This window comes from Pteropus vampyrus, unplaced genomic scaffold (genome assembly GCF_000151845.1).
Source record: "Pteropus vampyrus isolate Shadow unplaced genomic scaffold, Pvam_2.0 Scaffold189, whole genome shotgun sequence".
Classification (NCBI taxonomy): domain Eukaryota; kingdom Metazoa; phylum Chordata; class Mammalia; order Chiroptera; family Pteropodidae; genus Pteropus; species Pteropus vampyrus.
The window spans coordinates 37,977-58,916 of record NW_011888970.1 but is presented as its reverse complement, the minus strand read 5'-3'; the positions used below and the strand labels follow the sequence as shown (position 1 = coordinate 58,916).

Sequence of the window (20,940 nt, the reverse complement as noted above, 5' to 3'; positions counted from 1 at the left end):
GTCTGGCCCCGCTCCTTCCTGCCCGCCTGTGTGTTGGTGGGCGGCGGAGCTAGGGGACCCCGTGGTTGCGTGAGGGAAGGAGGCTCGGTCGTGGCGAGGGCCGGGGTCAGTGTCAGGGTCCTCCAAACTCCCGCTGTGGAGCAGAAGGGTCCCCCTTGCGTGCGGGTGGGAGAGGCGGGGAGACCGCTCTCCTCACGGTGCTCTTCTCCGGCAGCCCACGAGTCCAGCCACCTCCAGCGGGGTACCCAAAACTGCGTGGGAATGGCCACCAGGGTCCGGACAGCTGCCATCTGGGTGAGTAGCGGTTTTTCTCTTGTTTTCGAAAAGCTCTCCCTGAGCGCTGACGTGTGCACGGTCCATCTCTTCCTGGGCAATGGGCCGCTGTAAACCGGGATGAGATGGTTTTTGCAAAACTATCAAATTACTATGTCATCGAAGTTAAAAATTACTCTTGTCATAGGGTATAATTTATATACTGTAAAGTTCATCCCTTCGAAGCGTATCAGTCATTTTTAGTAGAGTGGCGCCCCCCCCTTTATCTGCAGGGGATACATTCCGAGACCCCCAGTGGATGCCCGAAACCTCCCATAGTGCTGAACCCTGTATACACACGACGTTTTCACTATTTATCCGTATCTTTGCACTTAAGGGAACTACTTCTCGGCCTCTCTTTGGCATATCCGAATTGCCAGCATCACTACTCTGGCGCTTTCCCGCCGTTATGAGGTAAAATGAGGGCGACTTGAATGCAAGCAGAATGCTCCCTCTGCAGTCCGCTGGCTAACCAAGAGGACTAACAGGCGGCGAGTGTAACAGCCAGGATGCGCTGTGCAAAGGGGTGATTCACGTCCTGGGTGGAATAGGGTGGAATGGCACGACAAGATTTTATCACGATACTCAGAACGCTGTGTAATTTAAAACTTATAAATTGTTTCTTTTATGGAATTTTCCATTTAATACTTTTGAACCGTGCTTGATCATGGAGAGTGAAACCGCAGCTAAGTGGGGACTCCTGTATTCACAGAGTTGTGCAGATATCACCACTGTCTAATTCCAGAACATTCTCATCACTGCAGAAAGAAACCCTGTTCCCATTCATAGTAACGCTCCATTCCTTCTCTCCCTTGGCTACCATTTAACCTACTTTTTGTTTTTATGAATTTACCTGTCCTGGACATTTCTATATAAATAGAATTATACCACACGTGGTCTTTCGTACCTGGCTTCTTTCACTTAGCATAATGTTTTCAGGTTGCTCTGTGTTGGTTGCAGCCTGCTCGTAATGTTGGTATTGACCAGCGTTTCCTGGAGCACTCACCCAGGTTGTGCTGCCTGGCGTGAGCCCCACAGACGTTTCCCCTGCCAGCGCCAGGGCCTTTGGGGTTTGTTCTGTGATTTTAAGGAACACCTCAGCATCAAGCAGCAAGGAACTTTAAAAAAATGAGGTTTATTATCATAGGTCCTGGATGGTACGTGGCACGCTCCAGGCCACACAGTGAAGTCATAGGTGGAGAGGGAGATCATGCGTGCAGTCCTGGGATTCTGGCTTCATTGGGGTGGAAAGGTGGGGGTGCCTTGAGTTTCACAGGTTTACTCTATTGGTAAATTTAAAATATAAGAGTGAGAATTAAAGCACGGGAAGGGAAAAGCAGGATCATTCATGCGAGCAGTTATCTAGGTCACCCAGGCTTTCTTAAGGGGGAGTTCTTGGGTGAGGCCGCCTGGCTCTTCATGTAGCTGGCGGTGTTTGTGCACGGATGTCTGTGAAGTGGATGTCTCAGCCATCAAAAGCTTAATGTCAGGCACTTAACATTACAATAAAAAAAAAGCTAATTGTTAGGCACTTGTCCTACAAAAGTTCATCCTCAGACTTAGCATTTATCAGTACTTTGTTCCTTTTCGTGACTAAATGACATGCCTTTGTGTAGACAGACCACATTTTGGTTATCCATTCCTCTGTTGATGGATGTCTGGATTGTTCCTACATTTTGGCTGTTACGAATAATGCTGTTAGGAACATTTGTGTACAAGTGTGTGTATGGACGTATGCTTTACATTCTCTTGGCCAGATAGCTAGGAATGGGCTTGCTGGGTAATATAATAACTCCGTGTTTAACATTTTGAGGAACTGCCCGAACTGGTTCCAACGTAGTTGCTCCATTTTACATCCTAACAGTAACATAGAAGCGTTAAAGAACCTTACTCTTGCATCTTCCGGTCATATGCTAGATATCTTGGTTGTTAACAGCAGTTGTAACTGTCATATCCTATAGTATACATAAAATGGTTTTACAATAACAATTTACTACTAATAGCAAGGATACTAAATGAAGTTCTGTGTATCTTGCCCCTCATTTTATCCAAAGAATAGACAAATGACATGGGGTAAGATCAGTTAGAAAAATTGTTGTCTCATGTCGTTTCTAATTTGATAAACAAATGTATTTGTTGACATTCGTTTTCAACTTTAAGGATTGCCCTCCCTTTCATCATGTAAAATATTTATATGATTCAGAAGTGGAGATTGTATAATGGTACATTAAGACAAGCCGAGCTTTCATCCCTTCTGCCCTGTTTTTTCTCTACCCCAGAGGTAACTGTTTTAACAGTTTCTAGTTCTTCTTTTCAGTGATTCTTTTGGAAATAATAAGCAAACACATGCGTACACACGTGCCTGACCTGACTCACTGCTAAGCTTTGTTAGGAAGCCTTTTATTCTGCCTTGACCCCTGTTTCCTAGAGCTCAACATGCCTCATGTCACATGTACATCTTGTATTTTGTTGTTAAAAAGATTTCTGGAATAAGCTTCCTCTGGACACTTCCCTCTTCATCTCCTCGTTCCCTTCCCCCTCCCTCTCTCTGTTATTTCTCAGACCCTCCTGTTCTTAGACTCCCACAGTTAGGTCACTTAGTGACTTGGGGAACATTTTTTAGTCACCTGCAGCTCTGAGCCTGAGAGGCCTTGCTCAGAAATTCACTTAGGGGAGGTGCCCTCCTGTTGGGGTGAACATTTATTGGTGGCTTTGGAGATCTGCAGTGTGTGGCCAGTCAGAATCTCCCCTCATCTTCCACTCTTCTGCTGAGAACTGCCCTTTGCGATTGGGTCACATCTGCCTGTATCCTGAGGTTTGTGAAGAGACCTGTCACCAAGGTTTTTTTGCAGCCGTCAATGGGCTTTTTCTTTTACTATTCTGGTAGGTCTTTTGTTTTTATTGGAGATTTCTGGGAGATTAAGAAACTACACTGCTACCCTGATCTCATGCTACTCTCAATGGTTTAACAACAAATATAAATAATAAGTGAGAGAGTAAGTGAGTTGTTCATGGACGTCTAAATAGTGAGAAAAGGAACTCACCTAAAACAGACTATTTCATTCGCAATCTATTACTTCGTACACCGCGCCTAAAACAGTTTATTTCTTAGCATCTGGCATTGTGTTCTTATTTCAGTAGTTACCCATAGTTGTTTAAATCAGGGTGGTCGCTGCACTTTTGGGGTTCCTGGGGCCTTTACAGAGTCTGAGGAGGGGGCACTGTCATCACTGTGCTGGGTTTTTCCATTGTCCTTTTATCTCCCTCCTGCCCCACAGTGGCACTAACCACAGTCTGCAGAACACTCAGCCTGACCCCCTGCGTATCTGTTCTCTAGCCAGAGAGACCAAGGTTGGGTCCCAGAGGGTATGTGTTTGCTAAAGTGAGATGATCTTTGTTCACAGGTCCCACCTCTCCAGGAACAAGATGGTCCATGCAGGAGGATCAGAAAGCTACATGGGAAGGAATTCAGCATAGATCAAGGGACCCCTGACCAGAGGTGTCTCCCTAGAGGACCCCAGCAGAGGCACAAGAATCACAAGACAGAGCAGGTCCTAGAGTGGCTGTTGATTTCCCAGGAGCAGCTAAAAACCACCAGGTCCCAGGTGAGTTGCTTGTTTATTTATTCCCACTTCTTTTCTCTATTACTTTTATTCGTGTAATTTTTTTTGATGGGGAGAGGGATGGGGATCCTTAGCGTGAAGGGTTAAGTTAATCACTCCTCAGTTCACGGCCTGTTTATCATTATTGGTTTCTGTAAAGATCCTTTATCTTCATATCTCCTAATTTCCCTGTACTCGATTTCCATTTCCTTTTCCATCCCCCCAAATTATTTTGTTTTTAATGGATGTTCTTTCATTAGCAAGTTTATAAAATGTGTACTGTTATTGCTGCGTACGTATTTTTACCTCGTGTTAATGGTGTGTGCACATATGTATCTCTCTATATTGCTTATAATCTTCATTAAATGCTTTGTTTCATTTCGCACCCATGCTCTCACATTTATCAGCTCGCCGCTGGCCTCATTGATTTTACGACTTCTTTACATATTCTAGATTCAAGTCCTTCAATAGGAAATTTGTAAATTTTTCCCCCAGTTTCTGACTTGTCTTATCATTTTCATAACATGAACTTTCATTGAGCAAAGTATTTTAATTTTGATAAAGTCCATTTTCGCAATGTTAATTTTTTAAAATGGACTGTGCTTTTGGTGTCATATCTTAAAGTCTCATTGCTCAAACTAAAGTTCACAAATTTTCTCTAGAAATTTTTTAGTTTTAGCTTTCACATTTAAGCCTTCGATCCATTTTCAGTTAATTTTGTACATGAAAAAGAGTTTGTGTCGAGGTTTTTTGTTTCTGTTTTTGTTTTTTAAAGGTCTGTGGTGTTCCAGCACCATTTGTTGAAAAGATTATCCTTTCTCCATTGAATTGCCTTTGTGTCTTTGTGAGGAAAAAACCAGGACGTAGTGTTTGTGTAGGTCGGTTTCTAGGCTCTCTTTTCTGATTCATTGTTCTTTGTGTCTAATCTTTCACCAGTATTACACTCTCTTGATTTCATAGGAAGTCTTAACATGGGCTGGTGGGAATGCCTCACCTTTGTTCTTCAGAATTGTTTTGGCTTTTCTAGTTTCTTTGCCTTTTCATATTAATTATAGAAGAGCTCGTAGAACGGTACAGAAAAGCTTGCTAGGATTTTGCTACACTTGATCTTAGCCAAAAGGCTGAAAATCAATTCTTGTGAGGATTTTAAGTGGAATGACAAATGAATCTGTGAATCAGAGTAGGGAGAATTTGCATCTTCACAGTACTGAGTTTTTCAATCCATGAACAAAGTATCCATTCTTTTAGATCTTTGATTTTTTTTAAACCATTGTAGTTTTGAGTATACCGATCCTACACATAGTTTATTTTATCCTCTTGACAATTTTTAAACGAATAGTTCAGTAGTAGTAAATAAATTCTTAATGTTGTGCAACCAGCACCATTATCCATTTTCAGAACTTTCCCGTCATCCCATCCTGAAATTCTATGCCCATTAAACACAAACTCCTCATTCCACCGCCTCCCCTGCAGTCCCTGTCGACCACCACTCTACTTTCTGTCTCTATGATTTTGAATAGATACCTCATATAAGTGGAATTATCCAGTAGTTATCTTTTTTGTCATATCATTTTACATACTGTCCATAGGTTTATCCACGTTGTAGAAATAGCAGAGTCTCCTTTTTTTAAGGCTGAATGATACAACATTGTGTTTATATACAACACTTTACTTATCCCATGATGGACACGGACTGCTTCCACATTTTAGGTGTGAATAATGCCGCTGTGAATGTGGGTGTGAATATTTCTTTAAGACCCTGTTTTCAGTTCCTTTGGGTCTATCCCAAGAAGTGGGATTGCTGGGCCATATGATAGAATGCTTTTTTTTAACTGTTCGAGGACCCACCATTCTGTTTTCCATAGAAGCTACACCATTCCATATTCCCACCAATGTGTTTCCATTTATTTATGGCTTTATTTTCTCCCAGCAAGGTTTTTGAGTTTTTATTCTATAAATCATTTACCTCCTAAGTTAAGTTATTAATTAATTCCTAGTATTTTATTATTTTTGATACTGTTATAAATGGAATTGTTTTCATAATTTGTTCTTCAGATTGATGTTTGTGTATAGAAATGCAATTGTTTTTTGTGTGTTGGCTTTATATCCTGCTACTTTGCTGAATTCATTTGTTTGGTGGAATCTAAGTTTTTCTACATATAGGATCATGTCGTCTCTGAACAGAGGTAATTGTGCTTCTTCCTTTCCAATCTGAATGCCTTTTATATCTTTTCTGGCTTAATTGCTCTAGCTAGAGCATATTCTGTGTTGAGTAGAAGTGGTTAAAGCAGGCACCCTTTCCTTGTTCCTGATTTCAGAGGAAAAACTTTCAGTCTTTCACCATTGAGTGCGATATTCATTATGAGTTTTTAGTATTTGGCTTTTTTATTATGTACTTTGTTAGGTACTTCTATTTATAGTTTGTTGAGTGTTTTTACCGTTAAAGAGTGTTGCATTATATCATGGTTTTTCTGCATCAAGGTAATCACGTTTATTTTTACTTATTTTTTTACTTTATTCTGTTAATGTGGTATATTACATTGATGGAATGAATCCCGTTTTGTCTTGGTGTATAATTTTTTAACGTGCTACTGAATTTGATTGGCTAGTATTTTGCTGAGCGTTTTTGCCTCTTTGTTCCTTTGGGGTGTTGATCTGTAGTTTTCTTAATCACATTTGTCTGGCTTTGGTATCGGTAATGCTGACTCATAGAAGTAATTGGAGAATATTGCTTCCTCTTCAGTTTTTTTGACACATTTCAGAAACAGTGATGTTAGTACTTATTTAAATGTTTGGAAAAATTCACCAGTGAGGCCAACAAGTCTTGAGCTTTTCTTTTTTTGGAAATCTTTCATTACTAATTCAATCTCTTTACTACTTACTGGTCCATTCAATTTTCTACTTCTTCATCACTTAGTCTTGATAGGTTTTGTGTTTCTAGGAATTTATCCATTTCAAGTAGATTATCAAATTTGTTGGCATACAGTTATTCATAGTACTCTCCATTGTTCTTTTTATTTCTGCAGAATCAGTAGTAATGTCCCCACCTTCATTTCTGATGTTGGTAATTTGAGTTTTCTTTTTTTCTTAGTACATCTACCTGAAACTTTATCAATTTTGTTAATGTTTTTAAAGAACCAATCATTGATTTCATGATTTTTTTTTCAATTGTTTTTTATTGTATATTTATCTCTGTTCCAATCTTTATTACTTCTTCTTTTTGTTAGCTTTGAGTTTAATTTTTTTTCTAATTTCTTAAATTATAAAGTTATACAGTTGATTTGAGCTATATACTTTTTTTTTTAATGTAAGTGCGTATAGTTATAAGTTTTCCCCTCAACACTGCTTTTGCTGCATACCATAAATTTCGGTAAGTTTTGTCTTGTTTTTATTCGTGTCTGAGTATTTACTAATTTCTCTTTTGATTTCTTCTTTGATCCATTGGTTGTTTAAGAGTATATTGATTTCCACAAATTTATGAAATTTCCATTTTTTCTTCTTCTGTTATTGATTTCTAACTTAATCCCATGTGATTGGAGAAGTTCTTTTAAAATCTGTTGTGACTTAACTTGTGGCCTAACATGTGGTCTGTCCTGGAAAATGTCCCATGTTCACTTGAGGAGAACAGGTGTGCTACTACTGTCGAGTGGAGTGTTCTGCATCTGCTGTTAGGTCTGGTTGATTTAAGTTTTCTGTTTTCTCGTGTATCTTCTGTTCTATCCATTATTGAGAGTGGGATGTTGAATTTTCAACTAGTATTATAAAACTATTTCTCCTTTCAATTCTGTCACTTTTTATATCATGTATTTTAATGGGCTGTTATTAGGTGTGTAAATATTTATAATCGTATCTTCTTGCTGTATTGGATCTTTAATAATATATAATATCGTTCTTATAACGCTTTTTTATTTGAAGTCTATTGTGTCCAATATTAGTATAGCCACTCATGCTCTCTTTTGGTTACTATTTGGTTATTATCCATCCTTTCATTTTCAATGTTTGTATCTTTGGATCTCTCATACATAGCATATAATTGGGTCACGTTTTTTAGTTCATTCTGCCAATCTGTTGATTGAAGAGTTTAATCCATTCATATTAAAATAATTCTAATAAGAAGGGATTTATTTGTCATTTTGTTAATTGTTTTGTATGTACCTTATAGCATTTTCTCCCTAAATTTCTGCATTACTGCCTTCTTTTGCGTTGATTTTTTATAATGAAATACCTAAATTCCTTTCTCATTTCTCTTAGTGTAAATTTCATAGCTATTTTTTGTGTAGTTACCATGGGGATTACATTTAACTTCTTAATGTTACGGTACTCCTGTTTGAACTTTTAGCAGCTTAACTGAAAAAATATGCAGACTCTGCTCCTTTACAGGTCTGTCCCCTCCCCTTTTGGTTGTTGATGTCACAGAATTACATCTTCATATATCGTGTGCCTCAGAATATAAACTAATGAGTATTTTAAATGCATTAGTCTCATAATTATGTAGAGAACAAAATGTGGGGTTACAGTCTTATTCCATCACATTGCTTCAAGCAACTGTCTGGTTCCTTGTATTCCACATGCAAACCTCTTCTGAGCATCTTTTGCAGGGCAGGTCTATTAACTCCCTTTTGCTTTTCTGAGTATGTCTTGTTTTGCCAGATATAGGATTATTGTTTGATCATTTTTTTCTTTTAACTCTGAATATATGGGTCCATTGCTTTCTGACCTCCAAAGGTTTTGATGAGAAATCTGCTTATGATCCCATCGAAGATTTCACGTATGTCACAAATCATTTCTCTCGATGCTTCTAAAATTCTCTTCGTCTTCATCTTTAGAAAATGTGATTATAATATGTCTCAGTGGGTTTTGGAGTCTTTTGAACTTTTTGGATTTTTATATTCACATTTTTCATCAAATTTGGCATTGTCAGTTTTTATTTTCATTTTAGCCATTTTAATAGGTGTGTAATAGTATCTCATTGTTTTAATTTGTAATCCCCTAATGACATATGATGTTGAGCATCTTCTCATATGCTTATTTGCCATTTTGTATGTCTTCTCATGGAGATCTTTTGCCCCACAAACTGGCCTCTACTTACAATTATTGCCTTTTTTATTCCACCAAGCTTTACCATATCTTCTCTCACAGTGGTCACTTGTGGAGTGCCCTTTCTCAGGCTCAGCCTGGCACTTCGAAGTATCATTGCTCGCTTTCTCCTTGTGCCCAGGCTGTACTCTGTGTTCTTTCATCTTATCTTCTTTGACTCCCTGTTGCCTTTACACACGTCTGACTTTGCTTTCCTCTGCAATGCTGAAAGGCTGACTAGTGCATAGAGATGGGATGTTTTTAATAGGTCAAAATTTGCTTTTATCACAAAATAGAGTGTAAATAATGGAAACCCTAGGTAGGTATTCTGTTTCCCACACATTCGGTAAGATAACTTGAGATTGGATGTTAATGTGCTATTTCAGGGACTGTTGTCATTCACGGATGTCTTTGTGCATTTTACCTGGGAAGAATGGCGGCTGCTGGATGCTGCTCAGAAGCACTTGTACCGGAGTGTGATGTTGGAAAACTATGGCAACCTGGTGTCCCTGGGTGAGTGCTGCTGCTTCGTCATCTGCAGTCTGTGCTGCGTGGTTGCTTAAAGCTGGGGCAGCGGGGGTGGCTTTTGTAAAATACTTAGGGATTCTGGACTTATATTTAGAGGCCAGGTTTTCTTAGTGTCTCTTTGGCATCAGAATACGTTAGCTAAATGATCTTTATTTTGCCAAGTACCAAAGGGGAGCTTTGTGATGCTGCCTCTGAACCGAATCTTCCTCATTCTTCAGAGTCCCTGAATTCTAAGCAGCTTTGGTCTAGGTTGTCTGTCATTTTCCATTCATAGGATATCAACACACCAAACCTGACGTCATCTTCAAGTTGGAGCAGGAAGAAGAGCTGTGGATGAGGCAAGCCCAAGTTCCAAGCCAGAGCCCTCTAGGTGGGTGATCAGGGCATTTAGATTTTTTCCTTCTTAGAACTGGCATGAATTCTGATGTGATGTACACTTCACGTTTGTACTTCTTGTCTTGTTTGTAACTGTTCCTCTTAGTTAATCTGTTTGCTATTCTGTTTCCTCCTTACTTCCTATGACTCAGCCTCATTATGCATCTAAGCAAGTTTTTCCTCTTGACGTCACTTGATGTGACTTTCACATCCCTTCTTCCTATTTCTTAAAATATATTTTTAAATCTCTTATGCTTATATTCAGTGACAATCCCAACTTCCTTTCTTCTTCTTGAAACCTACCTCTTTCATGTTTCTCCGTGCTAATCACTTTAATATCATCACTGTCCTTTCTACGCGCATTCCACCTTCTTTTTGTAATATCAGTTTTCCTGCCTAAAACCTTCTCCCCACCCTCTTATGCAGGTGACACCCCACTGCACCCACCCTCACTGCCCGCTGATATGCTTATTCTCACATTTTACTGGCTGCTCTTGCTGTTCCCTCTGAGTCCAAAGGGATCTTTCTTTTATTTTTCACTACTTCTCTCATATACTGTTTTTTTTTTTTTAAAGACTTCCATTTTTGAATATTTAAGTTCTCTTTTCTGAATTGGTAACTGATAGTTCCATCCCTTTGCATCTGCCCTTTGGTTCTGAGTTTATTCGGTCTAAACTTGCCTGCACATGCCACCCCAGTCTCATTTTCAGAAAGTGGAAAAGTCTCCCCCTGCTCCATAGCCATGTACTATATATACCTTCTTCTTACCTTTCTGATCATTGTTTGTTCACCTGCTATGCTTTTAGTTCTTTTTCCTAGTACTGGGGAGTCAGCTTGAATCTTTATGTGCAGTTTTCGTCACTGTTTTAGTTTTTTGTTTTTTAAAAGAAGTCTTTTAAGGCCCCGTCTTTTCAGTTTCCACCCACAAGGCCAACATGCTATCATTTCTTGATTGTTCTACTCATTAGCCAAATTTATGCATTTGTGTATTTTTTTTGTTAGTTCATCTTGATGTTATTGTCAGATATGTTTCCCTGAGCATCAGTTTATTCTGTCACAAGCATGGAAAGACAAATCAATAGTTAGTCTTTGTATTACTAAGATTGTTTTAGCTACAACTTTTGATTAATCCTAAATCGACAACCTTTTAAGCAGAAGTGATTTATCATTACACGTCCAAAAAGTCCTGAAGTGGGGCAGCTCCAGGGATGACTAAGTAATTGGCTGACTCAGTAAATCACCAAAGGTCAGTCTCTGCCCTGCCTTGCCAGGCATGTCAGCACTTTCCTCGGGTTACGTCCCCTCACGGTCATCAGATGGCTATTAAAGTTCTATCCAACGTGTGCAGATATTAACAGTGGCCAGTGGAATGAAAAAGAATGTTCCTTCTCACTGATACTTATTATCAGGCAGCAAGGCCTATCCAAGGAAGCCCTAGCAGATTGACCATGCTCAGAAGGTGAAATTTTTATCATGTACTCCTGCCTAAAGAAGACTAGCAAGAGAAATGGGTCCACTGCTGTTGGCACTGATAAATCATGCTTCACCTTCCGGGGGTGGGTGTGGGTGTAGGGATAGAGGGGTCCCCATTTCCCTGACTGAAGCTCATGGCCTTAAACATGGAGGTGGCAAAAAATCAGGTTTCTGCCAGCAGGAAAAGGGTAGAGCTGTTGGGTAGGCACCTTCATTTACCTCTTCATCTAGGCAGCATCTAGTCACATCCTTCTTCCCATCCATCTATCTTCAAAAATATTCCCCACCCCCATATTTTTTTTTTTGTGCTATATTAATGCAGATCTAGGAATTTTGTTCCCAGTTAGACCTGGTTGTAGTTCTTCATGGTCTTGTGACCGATAATTGAGATAAGTTGTCCATACACTGCCAGCCAGACAGACACTGGGAGAGAGAAGTACCAGGTGGGGACATCATGAGTCCCTGTTCTGGGAGGGCAGCAGCTGTGTGCACCACGTAGAAGTCACTGGTTTGCAGGGTACTGAAACCGTGGCAGACTGTCCCAGGACTGGTGCTGTGGCAGTCGCCTAGTTAGGTCTTGGCTCTGTAGCTGAACCTATGATTTTCGTTGGGCAGAATGCTTTTCTGTAGCTTCAGAATCTCAACTCTGTTGGTGCATGTTGAGTTCCCAGGGATTGCCTTTGTACCACAGCCAGTAATGTTTAATATCATCTAGTCATGTTTAAATATTTAATCTTAAATTTATGAATTCCTGTCTTCCAGTCACTGACTGTGGTGTTCTCTGCTGATTTATTGAATTCTTTGAAATTGCCCTTGAGATACCATCCATAATCTCATTTTCTGCCATTTTTGCATAGAGAAAGAAGGTTTCTTTCTGTCCTTGCTGTTCTGAAACATCACCATAATGTTTCTTGTGAATTATTTCCATCTGTTGTTTGGGTATTCATTGAAACTTTATTCCCAAGGGGACTATAAACTAATTTGCAGTGTTTTCTGCTGCATCTCCTGAGCTTTGCATAGTGTTTGGCACATAATAGGTATTCAACAATTATTTATTAAATGAACCTAATGCTTAGAGATTCCATCCATCCATCCTCTTTATATTTTGCTAATTTCTCCTTTTGCCTATTTTGCCTTCTTTACCCATTATGCAAACCTTGTAAACTTAAAACTATCTTTAATTACTGTCAGTTTCCTGTGCCTGTCTTCCTTTTATAGTTTTGCTTTGTTTTCCCCAGTCCCCAGGAGTTCGGGGACATTTACACTTGAGATTTTACTTAAGTTCAGATGTGATATCAGAAATGAAAATACTTCATGGCATTGTAAAGGCAATTTAATGTTATACCAGGATCATATTATTTACCACATGTTATTTTCATTTCTAGACAGAGTCTGGGAAGTTGGTAATCACATGGAATGGCACCAGGAAAATCAAGGCAAGCTGGGAAATATGGCAAAATGCTATGAACGTTCTGCATTTGGAAAACTGTGTCTTCTTACTACAAATTATGTTTCTTCAAGACAAAAACTTTATAAATGGGGCACACGTGAAAAGAGTTTGAAATATAATATTGATTTCAACATTAATTATGCTGGAAAGAATCCTAATAGATTTCATGCACAAAGGGAATCATTCCTCCGTTCTAAACATGAACAAACTGTTATTGGAATAAAATACTGTGAAAGTAATGAATCCAGAAAAACTAACAAGAATTCACAACTCATATGCCAACAAATGTATGTAGGAGGAAAACCCTTTGAATGCAGTTACTGTGGGAAGGTCTTCAGCAGCAAGTCATACCTCATCATACATCAGAGAACTCATACAGGAGAGAAATTACATGAATGCAGTGAATGTAGGAAGACTTTCCGTTTCAATTCACAACTTGTTACACATCAGAGGAATCACACAGATGAGGATCACTATGAATGCTGTGAATGCGGGAAAGTCTTCGGAAGGAAAGACCAGCTCATTTCACATCAGAGAACTCATTCAGGACGGAAACCTTATGGGTGTAATGAATGTGGGAAAGCTTTTGGGTTGAAGTCACAGCTCATTATACATCAGAGAATTCATACAGGGGAGAAACCCTATGAATGCAGTGACTGTCGGAAAGCCTTTAATACAAAGTCCAACCTTCTGGTACATCAGAGAACCCACACAGGGGAGAAACCTTACGGTTGTAATGAGTGTGGGAAAGCCTTTACTTTCAAGTCACAGCTCATTGTACATCAGGGGCTTCACACAGGAGTAAAGCCCTATGGGTGCATTCAGTGTGGGAAAGCCTTTAGTTTGAAGTCCCAGCTTATTGTACATCAGAGAAGTCACACAGGGATGAAACCTTATGTATGCGATGAATGCGATAAAGCCTTTAGAAGCAAGTCATACCTCATTATACATATGAGGACTCATACAGGAGAGAAACTTCATGAATGCAATGAATGTGGAAAGTCCTTCAGTTTCAATTCACAACTCATTATACATCAGAGGATTCACACAGGAGAGAGCCCATATGAATGCCACGAATGTGGGAAAGCCTTTAGTCGAAAATATCAACTCATTTCACACCAGAGAACTCATGCAGGGGAGAAGCCCTATGAATGCAGTGACTGTGCGAAAACTTTTGGTTTGAAGTCACAACTCATCATACATCAGAGAATTCATACAGGAGAGAAACCCTATGAATGCAGTGACTGTCGGAAAGCCTTTAATACAAAGTCAAACCTTATTGTACATCAGAGAACCCACACAGGGGAGAAACCTTACGGTTGTAGTGAGTGTGGGAAAGCATTTACTTTCAAGTCACAGCTCATTGTACATCAGGGAACACACACTGGGGTGAAACCTTATGGATGTAACCAGTGTGGAAAAGCCTTTAGTTTGAAGTCACAGCTCATTGTACATCAGAGAAGTCACACAGGAGTGAAACCCTATGGATGCAGTGAGTGTGGGAAAGCTTTCAGGAGCAAGTCATACCTCATTATACATATGAGGGCCCATACAGGTGAGAAACCGCATGAATGCAACGAATGCGGGAAATCCTTCAGTTTCAATTCACAACTCCTTGTACATCAGAGAATTCACACAGGAGAAAATCCGTATGAATGCAGTGAATGTGGGAAAGCTTTTAATAGGAAAGATCAGCTCGTTTCACACCAGAGAACCCATGCAGGGGAAAAACCTTATGGGTGCAGTGAGTGTGGGAAAGCCTTTAGTAGTAAGTCATACCTCATCATACACATGAGAACTCATTCAGGAGAGAAACCGTATGAGTGTAACAAATGTGGAAAAGCCTTTATTTGGAAGTCACTACTCATTGTACATGAGCGAACTCATTCAGGGGAAAACCCTTATAAATGCAGTCAATGTGAGAAATCTTTCAGTGGAAAATTACGGCTCGTTGTACATCAGAGAATGCATGCAAGAGAGAAACCCTTTGAATGTAGTGAATGTGAAAAAGCCTTCATTAGAAAATCTCAGCTTGTCGTACATCACAGAACTCATTCAGGAGAGAAACCTTATGGATGTAATGAATGTGGAAAAACCTTTTCTCAGAAATCAATTCTCAGTGCACATCAGAGAACTCATACAGGAGAGAAACCCTGTAAATGCACTGAATGCGGGAAAGCTTTCTGTTGGAAGTCACAGCTCATAATGCATCAGAGAAGTCATGCAGGTGAGAAACATTTTGATGAGTTAAATGTAAGGAACTTTCTCTCAAAAGTCAATGCACAGGAAATACCAGCAAATTCATGTAGAAGAGAAACTCTATAAGTGGAATCATCTCCTATACCAGAAAACTCATACTGAATAGAAAACTTATGAATGCACAGCAGGCGGAAGGCCATCCACAGAAAGTTGTTTTTTACACATAAAAAAATTAGCAAATGCACACAGAAACTACATGAATTCAGTGAACTCTATGAAAGTTTTCATTTGTAAGTCATACCTTACAAATTATACATATGTCATACCTTACAAATTATACATGACTAATGAGGAACCATACAAATGAAACATGTTGGAATGTCATCTTTTTAATTAAAATTTTCAAAAGGAAATGTCATAAAGCAAATGAATGTAGAAAAAATTTCTTTGAAATTTGTTTTTTTAAGCACTAGGAATTTAACGAGAGAACATATAATGAATGGCAGAATTGTCAAAATTACAAAAATTTTAGATATCAGAAGCTCATACAATGGAGAAACCATGCTATGTTAGGGAAATTATGCAGAAGTGCCAAACTTCTAGCCAAAATAAACATATAATAAATGAGCATCTTTGACAGTGAGATGGAGTAAACCCTCAGCAGGAATGTTCCATTCACTATTATTTTTATTAATTAAAAAAAAGTTTCCTTTACAAGTTATTTTGATGGAAATTATTTGCTATTCTCCCATATTTTTATGGAGAGATTAGATAAAACACTCCAATATAAAAGATATTTTCTTTTTATAAAGATTTTTTCTTTTTATAGTGTGTTAAAAATGTAATCTGGATAAATACATTGTAAAACCTACATGGATATTTAGATGTTATCTTTTTCTGTTCTGAGTTTTTTGTGATTTGGCATTTTACTTGTGAATGCCACATAATGATAAATTAGATACAATACCATTTCCTAGGGATTTCTACTCTGCATAGCAACATTCTTAACAAAATAGAACCTTTTACTAGAATAACATGAATTAAAATACATTTTATTAATAGAAACCTGTTCTATTATTTTGTACCCTTTGTTAGTGATTCTGACAGGAACCTCTTTAGTTATATACATCAGTGTGGTGCATATTTCATCTGTCCTAACTGGTTAGAACATTCTGATGTCTTTTAAGAGTAATAATCCTTCACAGTGTATGTACTCATGATGAGGTCATTATTCAAGGTTCCTTGCCAAGGAATTGGCATTATCATCAAAGTAGGCTGAAGTACACCGGACTCTAAATTTTTAATGGACTTCTTAAGTACAGAAAAGCAAGCTGAGTTTTTGTTCTTCTTGCTGTTCTTCTTGTAGCTTCTCACTGCAATCATTGACTAGTTCCTTCTATATAGATTACCCAGGATAACTTTTGCTATTGTCATTTTTAATTCTAGTTCACTTCATTTTAGTTATGTGGCATTTCTGTAATACATTTAAGTGATGCCAAAATACGTATGTTTAGTTATAGAGTCAGGGTGGTGAGAAATCATTTTGCCAGTTGCTTATTACAGAGTCAGTTTTCTTCACAACCTCACCAATTTCCTTACATGAATGAGCATTAATCTGGAAAGAGCTGGGTCCCTGGCAATGACATTAGAACTGTCTTGGAAATATATGAGGATTCAAAACCACAAATATTTCTGAAACACCCTCCACTTTGTACTCTTTATTTCAGGAGGGGATCCCTCTCGCACAAAAATATACTTTTTTCCTCGAAGGAAGCATTTAATAATTTCCTCGTGACTAATCCTTATCGTGTTCAGCTCATACGGCCCAATACCTGGGGTGGAGAATGATGACTCTCAGAAGGAAAGAGAAAGTTTGGATAAGGAAAGAATGTCATGTATTTGCCAAAATGTATTCTCTAAATCTGGAAAATATGAATATGTTTTTTGTCATTGATGCTCCAAGAAAGATACACACACAGTAAGAATAAGCACATAAGGGGAGGTCTATATTCAGTTTACTACTACCCAGTGTCATGTAAATTTTAAAAGTTGGTGTATTGTGTGCTGCAGATCCAGATGCAACCTTGCCAAGTAGAAGCCAGAAATGTTGACGTACGTCCAAGATAGAAGTAAAATATTGTGGAAAATGCTGAATTAGGTCTTAATCTTAAATAAAATGAAAAACTTAGCAGATTAATGAAACTTAAGTGAATAGATGTATAACCAGTAAACAAAGTAGAAAAGTTAAAAATTGAATCTCTTTTATGAAAATCTACCTAGTCACTCTAACCCTGCCCTAGCCCCAGAGAAGAAATAGGTTCCAGAAACTTCAATAATAGTCGATAATTGTCAGAAAAGTTCAAGGAAAGATTATTCCATCATTTTACAATATTTCCCAGAAAGACATTTAGGGTAAAGTGACTTAGAAGTCCTATTTATGAACATAGATTTCAAACTCTTCAATAGAATTATAGCAAAGTACATCTAACAATGCTTTTTTAAAAAGCCATTAAGTGTAGCAGACCACTAGTAGTGAGTCCGGTATCCCTTCATCACCACACTGTATTATACGTAATGGCAATGTTACCGGCTAAAAAGCTACACTTCTCCATTTCCTTTGCAGTCAACTGTAGTCATGCTAAATTCTGAGTAGTATGGAAATGCAAGTTGTTGAGAGAGTCCAATGGAAAGTTTTTCAAAAAAAAACAAATAAGGAGAGCCCCCAGTGTCCTTTAATCTTTCCTCTTTTCACTATACAACAGATGATGTTTGGGGTTTCAGCAGCCATCATAGAACCTGAATTCATCCTGATGGAAATCACCTACTAGAATGCAATGGAAAGAGGGATTTGGCTATCTGATAATGATAGAGCTGCTATACCTGCCCTAGACTACCAACATCTGAGTGTCTTACACAGAAGAGAAATGAACTACTTTATTTCAGCCATCTTTTTTTGGGGGGATAGGATAGCTGGTTCTGTTATATGCAGCTGAATTGGATCCTAATTCGAATACATTAGGATGTTTGGAAGATAATATTAGAAAATTATTTAATAAAAATAGCCACACTACTAGATAAAAGAAAAGCCACATGATTATTTCAGTATGTGTAGATAAATCATTCGATGGAATTTAATGTCAATGGATATTTTAAAGTATTAAGTTAGGGATAGAAATTAACTTCTTTAACTTTGCAAAAGTATGTCCCCCAAAGTGACTGTCATACTTAATGTTAAAACAATAGATACATACCTTTAAGAAAACTACTAGGATGCTTGTCACTTGAATTGAGCAACGTATCGAAGTTCTAGCCAAAGTGCGAAAACAAAAAGCCGTAAGGAATTGGTGAGGGCAGAAACAAAATTTTCAATTTTCAACAATCAGTTGTATTCTGCTTCTGGTTAAAGTGCATAAGCTACAAAATGAGAAATCAACACAAACCCAAATGAACAAAGCACTGGAAAGTAAGGAGTAAGGAACATCCTTGGTACAACTGCTGGAAGAGGAGGTCAAGAGCTGTAAGGGGAAACGAGACAATGAACAGTTGTCTGTGGAACGGCATGCCATGAGAATCCCGAAGAATCTCTACCACAGAGGAATTTCCAGTCAACCCTTATGGTTGTATGACAAATGTGGTGGTGGCAGAGAGAGCTGAAATTTTGCTGAAGTGCCCAAGTTCTCAAAAGTGCAAGACAGATTACTATCTGAAGGCAGGAAGGTGGACAGTGCAACAGCTGAAAGAAATCCATTAGGAGTAATCTGTACTTTTAGGGTGAGGGATGGGTAGAGAACTTAAAAAATGCGCCATCCCTTCCCTGCCCACCCCTCACTTATATGGAACCACTCCAAGGCACTCAAAGCTTTGTACTACAAAAGATGGGGGAAGGGTCAGGAGAGTTGAGACAGACTCATCTATGGCATTCTAGATCTTCACAGAGGCCTGGGAGCTTAGAAGTCAGGAGAAAGAACTGAAGAGCAAAGGGACGTCAGCAACACAGAAAAGAGAAATTTTGCACTATCTGAAAACAGGCAGCTTGGCTGAGAGCACAAGCAGCTCTCGAACATTTCGAAGCTCAAAATTCTAGTCCCTGCTAAAGGAAACATCTTGATCCTGCCCTCAAAATATTTGAAGGCAGTTGGGAAGTAAATCCAACCTAAAAGTGCAACAAAGCCCAGACAAGCTTAAATACAGGTCAGATTGATTCATTCTCGTCCAATCTTTCAATCTAACAGATGACACTGGAGAGTATGTACCCTTTCCTGGACATAAACATATATCCGGAGCAAAGAAAATTATCAGGAATAAATAAGGATGTTATATATTTATAATAAAAGCATCATTTTACCAAAAAGACAATCCGAATTGTGCATGCACTTAACAACGAAGCTTCAAAATTATGCAAAAGCAGCTAAAAGAAATATACTCTATCATTTTAGTTGTACACCTAAATATTTACTTCTCAATAACAACTTTGTTAACATTTCAGCAAGGCTATAAAATTGAGTGATGCCATGAACAAAGTGTGTGTGAACTTCCAACAGCAGAATACACATTCTTTTCAAATGCACATGAAGCATTCAACAATATACATAGGTCATGTCCTGGGTCATAAACCTTATAAGTTTTTAAATAATTGAAATACCAAATGTTTTTAGACTAATGTAACAGCAAGAAACCAAAAGCAAAAAGAACATGAAAGATCTTTGAACACTTGGAAGTTAACACAATTCAAAGTAGTCCCTGAATCAGAGAAATTTAAAGAAGAATAAAACATTTAACTGTACGAAAAATTAAAATACAACATCCAAAAGTTTGAAATGGAGAAAGTGTTTTGAGGGAAATTTGTGGCATTAAATATTAGAAAAGAGTAAAGGTCTCACAACTTCTACCTTAAAAACTAGTAAGAGTAAGCCTAAAGAAGGTAATAAATATATATATATTTCTGGTCATATATACATACGTGTGTGTGTGTGTGTGTACACACACATATATAACAGAAGGAAATATAAAAAACAGTACATACATAAGTGTGATAACTGATGAAATAGGCTAAATTCTTGAAAGATGAATGACCAAAACTCACTCAAGAAGAAATGGGTAACCTGAATAGCCCTACATCTATTAAAGAAGTTAAATTCATAGTTAAAAAACCTTCCAGCAATGAAAAATCCAGGCTTGGGTCACCTCACTGACGAAGTCTATCAAACATTTAAGAAAGAAATACCAACTCTATACAAACATTTCCAGAAAATAGATGAGGAATATGTCCTAACTCATTTTATGATGTCAGCCTTACACTGATAACAAAACCAGACGGAGATATTACAGATAAAAAACTACAAATGTTCCTCATGAACATAGTTGCAAAAATACTCAACAAAATGCTAGTTAACCCAGCAATTTATAAAAGGATAATACATTAAGGCAAATTGGAGTTTACCCTGGGAATACAAAGCTGAGGCTGATTCAGTATTCCCAGTCCAATCACTGTAGTTCATACTAACCAACTAAAAAATAAAAACCATGATTATTGTGATAGGTGTAAAAGCATTTTTTCAAATTCCACATCATTCAATGTAACAACCTCAGCAAACTAGGAATAGGAGGTAGCTTCCTCAAACTAATAAAGCACATTTAAGAAATGTCTGTGGTTAACATCATAATGGTGAAAGACTGAATGGGTTCCCCTAAGTCAAAGACATCCATCCACTCCTACTGCACTAATTCAGCATTATACTGGGAGACCCAGCTGGTTCTATAAATCGAGAAAAAGAAAAAGGATACAGGTCGGAAAGGAAGAAGGACAACGTTCTCTATTTAGAGACAACGTGATTGCTTTTATTGAAAATCCTTTCTAAAACTTAACTAAAAAAGAAACCGGAGGCCTCTGCTGCACCAAGCTCTGCCAGATCTTCAGGCCCAGAA

At 38.2% G+C, this 20,940-nt stretch overlaps 1 protein-coding gene across 3 annotated transcripts in view; it reads left to right on the top strand.

Annotated features, from left to right (window-relative positions):
• The window catches only part of LOC105299539 (zinc finger protein 140), a 78,169-nt gene extending 62,089 nt beyond the window's left edge, over nt 1-16,080 (top strand). The window contains exons 2-6 of one of the 3 annotated variants that reach the window (XM_023537384.1): nt 215-294; nt 3,717-3,917; nt 9,377-9,503; nt 9,793-9,888; nt 12,752-16,080. In XM_023537384.1, the coding sequence (XP_023393152.1) occupies nt 262-294; nt 3,717-3,917; nt 9,377-9,503; nt 9,793-9,888; nt 12,752-15,141 (2,847 nt within the window). In that variant the 5' untranslated portion in view covers nt 215-261 and the 3' untranslated portion in view covers nt 15,142-16,080. Of the gene's footprint in view, nt 1-214; nt 295-3,716; nt 3,918-9,376; nt 9,504-9,792; nt 9,889-12,751 lie in introns of those variants that run through there. The other 2 variants (XM_011371332.2, XM_023537385.1) reach the window with 2 other exon arrangements.
• The last annotated feature ends 4,860 nt before the right edge of the window (nt 16,081-20,940 follow it).